Source organism: Thrips palmi, unplaced genomic scaffold, assembly GCF_012932325.1.
Source record: "Thrips palmi isolate BJ-2018 unplaced genomic scaffold, TpBJ-2018v1 HiC_scaffold_3, whole genome shotgun sequence".
NCBI lineage: Eukaryota > Metazoa > Arthropoda > Insecta > Thysanoptera > Thripidae > Thrips > Thrips palmi.
This window is the reverse complement of record NW_023144630.1, coordinates 3,220,469-3,231,758: the sequence shown is the minus strand read 5'-3', so window position 1 is coordinate 3,231,758 and position 11,290 is coordinate 3,220,469. Positions and strand designations below refer to the sequence as shown.

Sequence of the window (11,290 nt, the reverse complement as noted above, 5' to 3'; positions counted from 1 at the left end):
GGCCGCCCCCGGTGCAGGCGGGCACCGCCCCCGCCGCACCCAGCGCCAGCCCCAGCTTCTGCCACTCGCCGTCCTCGGCCTTCTCGGAGGCGTCGGCGCCGTCACCCGAGCCGTCGTGCGGCGCCGGCGTCGTCCTGGCCATCCCGCGGCCGCGGACTCCTCGACGACCGCCCGCGTCGCCGGCGGCACCCGCGGCGCCCCTGGCCGCCGTGCCGGCCGTCTGAGCGGCGCACGTCTTAGCAGCTACCTCATGTAACTTGCGCCAATTTTCCGGAGGTGTCTCTAACAAAACTCTACCAATAGTGATTCTGCCCTTGTGTTGATGCTATTATGTTCCGAGCAACTCGTTGCCGTTTAGATTTAATTTGTGTTTATTTATTGCTATTTATTTACTTTTGTTTACAACTGCTGCAATCACGCATTGTTGACTTTTTTTTTGCAAGTACTTGCCATACCAAACAATGAACGCTTGCAATACTCATTTACTGGTTAATGCGGTCTTTTGACTTTCCTTGGCACGACCTCGGAGATATTGTTTCGTTCACGAACTTATGTGATATTATCATTATTCATTTTTAGTTATTATTTGCTTTAATGTTATGGCATTAAAACGAACTTGTTTCTCGTCTTGGTTTCTTTCATTTCAATCCCACGGACCAGGAAGGAAGGAGTAACTCAAAACTTTTTAGACTAGTTTTAATATGGACATTCAGGCATGACGTTTGAATTTCACATAAGTTACATCAAAGAAAGCTTAACATAAACTTTCTCACATTACATATATCACATTTTCAAATTCATAACTAAAACCTACAGATGCCATTCAGGCAAAGTCCTTACATTGCTAAACGATTTTGATTTGAATGACAATGACATTTTTCGGTTGATGAAAAATAATGAGCAGACATGATCATGGCGAATTGGTGCGCAAATTGATTAATCTAACTAATAGGGCCATTCCATCAGTTCTGAATTCTTCAGGGTAACGAAACATTCTAGAGCGGGCCTTTTCTGTAAATCTCGTTGGTCTTGAATAATTCACAGTGCCCACAAAGAGTAAAGAAATATTTAGATTTTAAAAAACCTTCGCTTTCTCTGTAACCCCGAAAAAGACTTACACCCCTTTGCTAAAGCGGAAAGTTGCCGAAGAAGTTTCGGTCGTTCGCTACGTGATGAGGTAGGCTTTGGCATTTCTGGAGGGCGAGTTGCTACACTGACGTTCACCCGCACGCGGTCGGTGTCGCCCGACGGGCTGGTTCCAACGTCGGCGTTCCGGCCGGGCCGGGCGGGGCGGGGCGGGGCTCGGTTGCATCAGTGGATGCCCTCCAGGGGGCTGTAGGTGCGGTACTGGTAGAGTTCGTTGCCGCCGTAGCCGTACAGGAGGCGGCCCCGGCCCGCCGCGTCGTAGTACGGGTACCGGTACTGCGGCCTGCAACACCAGCAGGCCAACACCGGCCCGCCAAATGTAGGGGATGCACACTGCCAGGAGTGCCAACAGTGGGCCGGAAGACAAAGCGGCGGACAAAACTCTAGGCGCGTTTTGAGCTCGCAAAATAGGACTCGAACCGAACGTGTGACCCCACCAATGGATCGCTCTCCGAACGAGGAATCCATTAGTGGGGTCACACGTTCTGCTCGAGACCCATTTGACGACTCTGGAGCTCAAAACGCGTTTAGAGTTTTGGCCGCCGGTCTTCTGGCCCACTGTGCAGCGGCTTTGTACGCACCTTTCAAAATACTGGAAGTTGGGCGCTCGGGGTTGCGGGATGGTCGCCTCGCTGGCCGGGGCGAGGCACACCAACGCCGCCACCACCTGCAACACCAAAGCCGCGTTAGAAATGCAGTCAAGAGTGTTGCAACACGACGATGCTACGATGCACTAGTGTCGAAAGGGTTGCCAACCCCAGCCTGCCGACTCAGAAGACAAAGGCAAGTTCAAAATATAAAGCGAAGTTCCGACCCCGGTGTCCTCGAAACATTCGGCAACTCACCAGGACCACGAGCATCGTGACTTTGGAGACCATGGCGCCCTTTCTTTCTTTCTCTCTCTCTCTCTCTCTCACACACGCACGCGCATGTACTCGTGCACCTCACTCTGGCACCGACGGGCGAAGACTGGCCGACCGATGGCGTGCGTGACCGACCATTCATTGCACCTACTCCCCCTCCCCCTCCACTCCCCCCTCTCCCCCTCCCCCTCCCCCCCTCTCCCCTCCCCCTCTCTCGCCCATCCCTCCCCAGATTCACTTTCGGTTTCAGAGCGGAGAGAAAGTCTCAAGCAAGGTGCATCGCGGATTGCGTTCCACAGACGGACTGACACACTAGCTCGCGGGCGGACAGACGGGTAGTCGGAGAGACAGACAGACAGACAGACAGACAGACAGACAGACAGACTGACTGACTGAGGAAGATGGGGATCAAGGACCTTAAGAGAGCACTAATGATGTCTGTAGGATACGCGGAGCGTTGTCACAATAGGCCTGTGGTTCGGATTTGGATTGCCCTGATGCTCACATTCACACCGACACACACACACACACACACAGGCAACTGTGACAACTGAAAGGACGGGATGGACAGAAACGCGGGCGTGTTATCTTTTTCTTACCGGGTCCGGAGAGAAGTGTTTCTTTTTGTCGGCGACAACAAACAGTGGAGTGCCCGGCGTCCCGTTAATTTGAAAACGGTGTTTCCCTTTCTCCTCCAGGCCGAGCTTTGCAGGTAAACACCAGGTTCGTCTAGTGTTCTGCCCGCCAAGGATAGCGGTGTGGGCTTCCCTCGGCCGACTCGCGCCACGCACCTCCGCGACGTGTGCCCACCTTGCAAATATGCATAAGCACCCCGCACTGTTGCCCCAAGAAAAACAAAAAAGGAAGAAAGAAAGAGGCAGGCGAGCCAGGCGTTCGAAAAGCCCCCTTCTCTTCTCTCCCCCCTCTGATGCACTGTGAGACGTGCCATGACACCGAGCCAAGCCGTGCCGAAGCACCCCGCCACCACCCACCCCGGCCCGGCCCGGCCCGCGCCTCTAGGTACGGCCAATGAAAGTGGGTAAGGGGGACACACTGGCCGCTCCTCACGGTCACTCCCTTTGTTCCAAAGGCGACTCTAAAGAAGAGTCGAAGCGAAGCTCCGAAACGCCACCTAGAGCTCTAGAGTCGCCGAACGGGCCTCGAATCGGACGTGTGGCCCCACCAATGGATTGCTCTCCGAACGAGGAATCCATTGGTGGGGTCACACGTTCGGTTCGGGTCCTGCTTAGCGACTCTGGAGCTCAAAACGCGTCTAGAGTTTTGGCCGCCTGCACCGGTCTTCTGGCCCACTGCGCCGCCTTGGACGTAACCGCTGCAGGGAAATACGCAGCCCGTTCCCCAAGGTCGCGGTCAGTGGTGCCGACCGGAACCGGATCTCCATATCGCCCAGCCAGCGAGAGACGAGTCACCGTGCCAGTGTGCCAGTCACGCCTCGGGGCAGCCAGCCAGTCGGGCGCGGCCGTCAGATGGGCTGCCTACCCTCACGGCGCTCCCAGGCGCGAGCGTGACTTGACGCACGCACGCCGTTGTCTCGCTGTCCCCCACGGAGGGATCCCTCCGCTGACAGTGTGACGGAGACAGACTAGCTGGCCGGGGTGGGGGAGGGGAGGGGGGTTGCAGCGGTCCAGGCCCAGGGTTGACGGGGCGGGCTGGATAATCGCCACATCAGCGTCACAAATCCATCGCGGTCCAGCCGGTTTCTGCGCCCGTCCGTCACTCCGACGACTGTCCGACTGTCTTCGCGCCTAGCTAGGGCACTGCCAAAACAGTCTTATTATTCTGCCCTTCGAAGAGTGGCGCAATTGAAGGCCGGGGGTCTATGCGCGGTGCTCACACATTCCCGCACGCGCACACGCACACACATACATACACAGAGCCAGCCAGGACGTCCCGGCACGCCACTCAAACGTAACCGACAAGCACGCGTCGTGCGACAAGAAGCAAACAATGGGTTCTGCCCTTCCGTCACCCCGCGCGCCGTGCCGTGCCGTGCCGTGCCGTGTCCTGTTCCGGCACAGTGCACTGCAAAAACGGCAAGTGCTGCGCGACCCTTGTCGCAACGCGTCCGCCAAACTTGTAGCCCCGCATGGCGCGCGGGGGACTTCCCTAGCACAGTGGGCCAGAAGACCGGTGGGGGCGGTCAAAACCCCGGACGCGTTTTGAGCTCCAGAGTCGCTAAATGGGACTCGAACCGAACGTGTGACCCCACCAATGGATTGCTCTCCGAACGAGGAATCCATTGGTGGGGTCACACGCTCGGTTCGAGTCCCATTAGCGACTCTGGAGCTCAAAACGCGTCCAGAGTGTTGGCTGGTGGACGCAGACGCACCTGACTAGAGCTCTAGAGCAGCATCCCGAGGAGTCCGAAGCGCGGGCTGCGCAGGGTGCGCGTGCCGGCGGCGCGGCCGGGGCTCCTGGAACTGCGCAGGGGCGGCTGGGGCTGTCCGGGCTGCCAGTCGCGCTCGGGCGGCACCGGGAACGAGTCTCGGTACGCCTGCTGCTGGCGCCGCTCCTCCATGCGGCCGTCCTCGCCCAGCCCGGCCTGCTCCACCAGGTTGTAGGCGCGGTAGCCGTGCATGCGCTGGAACTCGTCGCGGCGCCGCAGCCCCACGTCCGGGTCGAAGGACCACTGCTGCTTCTCGTGCACCACCGGCGCGCCGGCCACGTTGTCGCGCAGCAGCGTGTAGAGGATGCCGCGCGGGGCGGGGGACGCCCGGCCCACCGACGCCCACGCCAGCACCTGTCGACAAAAGCAAGCAGATGATTCCTTCTGCTCTACCTCGAACCGAACGTGTGACCCCACCAATGGATTCCTCGTTCGGAGAGCAGTCCATTGGTGGGGTCACACGTTCGGTTCGAGCCCCATTTAGCGACTCTGGATCTCAAAACGCTTCTGGAGTTTTTGCCGCCTCCACCGGTATTTTTGAGTTGCCGGCTGCCGCCGGTACTTGAACCCGAGGATCCACGCTCGGACCTGTCACGACTTTTTACCCAACGCCGAATTCTCGCCGCCAGACGCGGCAGAGCGGCAGCTTCAAGGTATACTTTGTCTGCTGTCGACACGGCGATAGGCAATCTCAGCATCTAGGCTCGGCCCTGCGTGTGTGTGCGTGACTGTGTCACTGGGGCCGCGTGCCTATAATGTATGCCGAGGTGGGGGGGGGGCGCCAAACGCCAGCCGCTGCATTTCGGCCGGCGAGTGCAGAAAGGACAGCCGCCCCGCCCCGCCCCGCCAGCACGTTAGCATTGACCCGGGCGTCGAGGACCTTGAGGTACAGCGCGTCGCCGCCAAGCCTGCCCAGCGCCACCGGCGCGCCCCTTGGAGGGGGCCGGGCCTGTCCTGTCGGGCCGGCCGCGGACGGGCTATACCGGGTGCGGGTACAGTAGCGGCTGCGCCTGGCCGCCGGGCTGCTCGGCTGCGCCGCCGGCCGCACCACCGGACCTTCGCCGGACCACAACACGGTGAAATGGCGCAACGCCAGGGGTAAACAAACGCGTTTCAAGTTCAAGTCGGCAGAGCCTGGCAGAGCCGTGCGAGGGACCTGCTTCGTCGCCCTGTCTCTCTCGCACCGCGGCGGGACAGAGACAGAATGAAACCATTTGACTGATTTGATGGAGTGACAGCGTCCCCGTTTGACTGTGTTTCCAACAGTGTTCTCCAAAGGTCCGCCTGATGGCTCCGCTTGCTCGGCGTGCTCCGCGGCACCCGATGCCACCTGATGGCATTGTGCGCTCTCTGATTGGCGCTGGCATTTGCATACAGCGGTGCTGTAAAAGCTGCCTTGGCCAACGGGCATCATTCCCGTTGCCAATCCCCGAAAGGACAGTCCAGCACCTGCTGCGTCAACGGGGACCCGAGAGTCGCGTCATCTGGGCAATCCTAACAGTGTCAGACCTCACAGGCAACATTGCATTGTTTTAGTTTTGAGGATTAGTTCCTTTAAAATTAATCCATTCGAGTAAGGAGACACCCCCCCCCTTAAAAATGTTTTTCGAAGTGAGCATATTTTTAATGCATTAATTTATTAACTGAGGGCGCAGTGTTACAGCCTCTGACGCCATCGAAAAATTAAACGCCCGCTGTGTGGAAAAGCTCTCTCTGCGGTAAAACGTTTGCACTCGGTCGCCGGAGAGTGTCAGGCATTATGTCGTTCGTTCGGCGCAGTTGGCAGCACCGTGCAGCTGCACTGTGAACGCGCTGTCGAAACAGCGCGATTCAACTCGAATTTCGCCGCGCCCGTGCATCGAAACTAATTTCCATTTCTAAGCGCAACAAGTGTAATTACTTGACTGTTCCAAGAAAATTACATGGAAAGGAAAATTATCTCGGATGAAGAAACGATTGTTGTTTTGGGGTGTAGGGGGATTCCAGATAACAAAATTCCCAATAAAATAGCAGAACAAGGAAAAAAACTGGGTGAAAAAAAAATAGGTTACGGCCGGTATTCGAACGCAGGCACGTCACCTTGACGGCGCGAGCGTTGCCCCACGGCGATTGGCCTGCACTAAGGGCGACACTGCTGAGCCGACTGGACTGGAATACAGTCACTGGACATGACTCTGGACTCCAGGCGAGTCCAGGCGAGTCCAGGCCGGTGCAGCTGCACGGTGGACCGGTTCGCGACGCGGGCCGCGAGGCCGCCGGGGCCAGCTCTGTCTTTCTCTGTCTTTCACCGTCCCGCCGTCTCGCTTGCTCACTTTCGCTCTCGTCCAGTGAATAAACTATCTCGGCGCTCGAAAGGCGCGCTAAAAACTAAAAGGCCAAGCGCACCAACACACGACATGCTGCGCTGCGCTCAGATCGGCTCAGATAGCAAGGCATTATTTGAATTTGCAGTGTATATGCACACACACACACGTACGTCCTATTCATCCCCGAGTGCATTCATTGCGTTGCCTAATACGTAATTAAACTCCGACTCTTCACTCCCCTCCATTCCACATGGCGCGCGCGAGTATGCGTGTCTGTCCGTCTAGGTGTTTGCGTTCGTGTGTTGACGCCCTGCACCAGTTTCCTTTTCGTTTTATACGCGTTTTCTGTCTCAAGGTCGCATCTCAGGCACATTCTCGCCCGGCGAAATGCAACCTGCTTCTAGCTTCTCACGGTGGAGGCGGGAACCGCGAGGGAACCGCCCTGCTTGGGTGCGAGAGCAAGCACGCCGTCAGTGCCCCGCACAGCGGATTTGCCAGAGGACCAGTGGAGGCGGCCGAAATCCTAGACGCGTTTTGAGCTCCAGAGTATCTAAATGGGACTCGAACCGAACGTGTGACCCCACCAATGGACTGCTCTCCGAACGAGGAATCCATTGGTGGGGTCACACGTTCGGTTCGAGTCCTGTTCAGCGACTCTGGAGCTCAAAACGCGTCTAGAGTTTTGGCCGCCAGCGCAGCGCGGGTCTTCTGGCTGCGGCCCTGCCAGCCCTGCCGGGGCGGCGGTCCATGGCCCCGGCCTCCACGCCCTTGGCGGCCCTTTGGCGGGCGCGCCGCCCAGACGAGGCTGGCAGCGGGCAGGGCCCTCGGCCGGACCGGATCGGACGCACCCGACTCGCACCGGACTCTCAAGGAGCAAGGGCAAGTTGCGCAACCGCCTTCCACCTGGGCTATCTGCCCGACGGGCCCTGGCAGCCTGGCAGCCTGGCGGCTCTTGGCTCCGGACGGGCGGGCCTCCGGCCGGGGAAAGAAGACTTGTTGCACGCACACTGTTTGGAGATCTAGCAAGCCGATACGGCCCCAGCAAAATCACTGTCTTTTCGCACAAGAGTGGCTCGCTTGCAGTGTGGCCTGGAACCAGTCGCCCGTCCGGCGGCCGGTCTGTGTTCCACCATGCAGGCGAGCAAACGCTGCCAACTTTCCTTCATTTCGGCAGCCGAATTCCACAGGAAGAAACTCCTTTTGTCAAGTTTGCTTTCCATCCTCATTATCCTTGTCCTAGTGCCCCCTTCCCCCTGCGGGGCCCTGCCGCCCTGCCCCGTGAGGCAACGCGTGCATGAACAGACAATAGCTCATGTCGCGGACTGTCACCTGAGGCGTCACACGACAAGCAACAGCCATTCTCGTTATGATGTCGCTTGTTCCAAACCTTCCATCCCGCGTGTACTACACTCGCCGAAACACGCCAAGCATTTCAGGCAACACAAAAAAATGGTATACGATTTAACATGGTGTTTGGAAATTAAACTACTTCGCAATATAGCGTGTGACCCCACCAATGGATTCCTCGTTCGGAGAGCAATCCATTGGTGGGGTCACACGTTCGTTCGAGTCCCATTTAGCGACTCTGGAGCTCAAAACGCGGCTAGAATTTTGGCCGCCGTTCTGTTCCGTCGTTCGGTCTCTAGACGGGGCGCCCCATGAGTGCGAGGGAGGCAGACCTGCAGGTTAAGTTGTGGTCTAGCCCGCAATGGTAATGGTAACGCAGGTTAGGCACCACGGGTGGATGGCTCCTTGGCGGGTTGCCTATCCGTTCCTTGGCAGGCGCCAAGAGCTATGCAGCAGGTGAAAGGGTGGGGCAACGGGAGGCGTTGCGGCACCAGAGCGCAAGTGCGGGAGTAGCGGCCGCGGGGCGAGAGAAAGAGGGAGGGGGGGGGGGAGCAGCGGTCAGCCCTGGTCAAGGTTAGGCACCAGCGCTGCCCAGCGGCCCAGCGCGTCTCAGGGGAGGAGGGGAGGGGGACGCTCGGAGGACGATGCGCCGGTGGTTTAGGTGTCTGTCCACGTTACGAGTCGGACATGTCTGGTCATATTTGCCTGGGCCGTCCGTACTGTCGCACTCGGCGTTCCGTACCTTTTTTCCGTACCCTGTCTGGGTTCATTTGGGGCAAGTCGGCGTGTCTTTCTCCTGCCTCCGTCAATTTCTGTACCATTCCGTACAAAGTACGGTTTTGTCCTTCTGCTCCGTGCCGGCGGCCAAGCGGCGCCTGGCTGGCTGCAGCTGGCTGGCAGTCGAATCTGATGGAAAGAGTCCAGGAGCGACAAGGACGCGCCGCTGCTCCACTAGAAAAAGACGGCGACGCGGGGAACCTGTTCGTTAGGAAGATTGGCTACTGAATGATGGGGTCGACCGTCGCTGTCGTTCGGAGAAATTCGCCTTGATTCTCGACACCATAAAAACAACAACACCAAAAAAAGAACACGAGTTGACCAAACCACGTGACCGTCGTCGCAGCAGTGTTGTGGTTCTCGAGCCTCGGCTTCACATAAACAGAGATGCACAATGGTTGACCCTGCCCGTCGGTGATTTGCAGTTTTCGGCTAAACAGTCTCGACGACCAGAGAAAATAAAAGTGTGCTTGGGCAATACTAATTCGTTTCGGCCGCGGCACGGTCGAGCCTTGCAGTGTGGCGGCGATGCGTCCAGGCGCTAAGTGACGGCTTGGCCGCGGCGCGTGCGCGAGTGTGTGAGCACCAACACACTCGAATACACACTCGCATGCACACACACACACACACACAGGTACGAACTTCGAAATCCACTTCATTTCAGCAAAGCCCCGCATGCAATACATAGGCTTAATTTTCCGTGAGTAATACCACACCAGAACACGCGCACACTTTCAGCAGTGTGGTGTCGGTGACTTTTGATGACTTTTGACTTTTGATTTTTTCGCCCATTGCCGATGAGTTAAGATGAATCTTGGATGAATTTACGTGCGCTCGTGTGTGTGAGTGTGTGTCTGAGTGTGTGCTTGCACCCCGTCCAGCCCAGTGACCTCTAGCACCTGCCTTCTAATTTGCCTGCCATAAAGCCATTCGGCATTTCGATTTATAAGCTTTGGGTGTGCACACGCAAGTGATCCAGACCTTTACGGCGGGCTGAATCGGGGGCAGTGTACCCACTCTGTCGATACAAAGCGCCTACACTGTCCCAATGTCCGCGTAAAAAAAATTGAAAACAAAAACAAAAAAAACATAGAGACGTACGTACTTTGGCGGAGCACTCTTCAGAGCAGTACTCGCAGTACCATACAGTGAGTGGATAACCCTTCAGGTGTCGGGTTGTTTTGGTGCCAAAACCAGCCGCATTTCTTCTTCGCTAGCTCATTGAGCCGGTGTCACGGGTGAGTCACGACCGAGCTCGTGTGTGGGTGTGTGCGTGTGCGCGAGCATGAGTGTGTGTGTGTGTGTGTGTGTGTCAGTGCGCGCAAGTGTAGTGCCCCGGAGTGTCAAAAACTCATAGACCGGTTGGCACAGCGAAGCGTCACGGCGAGCTTAGGGGGAAGACACGGCACTGGCAGAAAAACGTCTATGTAAATGTCAGTGCTCTCCCAGTCCCTGCCCGGCCGCGCGCGACAAGAAAAGATGCAAGACGAAAGAGTTATATTTTGACCAATATCGTTGATGGCATTTCACAGAGCATTGGAGATAGTTTGGACTTAAAGCTATGATGACAATAATTGATGAATGAATGAATGAAACTTCATGGCCTATGTTTGAAACGGGACGATTCTCAAAATCTGTCATTCACAAAGAATCAGATAAATCACATTTTTCCCCTTGCACTTAAAATTTTTTTTCAAGTGCAAGGGGTAATTTTTTTTCCGGGAAAAATAATATCTTATGAACTTTTAAAGCTGGCTCAATTTAGGAGTAAACGTGATGAATTTTGTGACACGTGGTGGCATGGTGTAATGGATGAATGTGCCTCGGAATGAATGCATGTGCATGATGAATGAATGGGTGATGAATGGGTGATGGGCAGACTTACGCAGAGCGCTAAGAAGGTAATCCTAATCCCCATGGCGGCAGTCGTGGGCAGCACGGGCACATAGAACTAAGTCACTCGGTGATAGCCTGTGCGATGCGTTCGGCCAGGCCACGCTCGGTGGACTGAAGGCGAGGCGAGCCAGCGCCGCGCTCCATGCGGCCAGCCGGCGAGGCCCCCCGCCCCGCCCCGCCGCGCCCCGCCCCGCCCACCGCGCGCGCACACAGACTCGCACGTCAGCCGCACTAACTCGTATCAGCCGCCTGGCCGGCGGACGCGGCCCATGACGGTCACGATGACGTGCTCGAAGTTGTCCCCCGGCGTGCTCCGGGTCAGCAGCCCGTCGGCACCCCGTCGGCACACCGTCGGCGACGGGCGGCCAGCGGCCCCAAGCGTGCCCGGAGCGCGGTCACAGAGACCTCGACGCGGGAGCGGGGTACGCCGCCACACTATGTCTATGCTTTTCTCCTTCATGTCGGCCACTGCAAGTGCATGCACTTCCAGTGGCTGGGCTTTGTTGCCTCGACACTGGAAGACTGAGTGTTCGCCAACACGCGGCCCT

General features: G+C 57.3%; 1 protein-coding gene across 1 annotated transcript; it reads right to left on the bottom strand.

Moving 5' to 3' along the window:
- Positions 1–1,381: 1,381 nt before the first annotated feature.
- LOC117648459 lies at positions 1,382–10,846 on the bottom strand. Its single transcript, XM_034390964.1, has 4 exons — positions 10,732–10,846; positions 4,360–4,770; positions 1,728–1,813; positions 1,382–1,429 (listed from the first exon to the last, which is right to left on the bottom strand). The coding sequence occupies exons 1-2, from the start codon at positions 10,762–10,764 to the stop codon at positions 4,372–4,374; spliced, it is 432 nt and encodes a 143-aa protein (XP_034246855.1). The 5' UTR covers positions 10,765–10,846; the 3' UTR covers positions 1,382–1,429; positions 1,728–1,813; positions 4,360–4,371.
- Positions 10,847–11,290: the final 444 nt, after the last annotated feature.

Excerpts from the sequence above, each read along its gene's own strand:
- LOC117648459 (XM_034390964.1), bottom strand. The coding sequence starts at position 10,764 with ATGGGGATTAGGATTACCTTCTTAGCGCTCTGC. Across the intron at positions 4,771-10,731 it reads TTACCTTCTTAGCGCTCTGC|GTGCTGGCGTGGGCGTCGGT; the intron begins GTAAGTCTGCCC and ends TTTTGTCGACAG.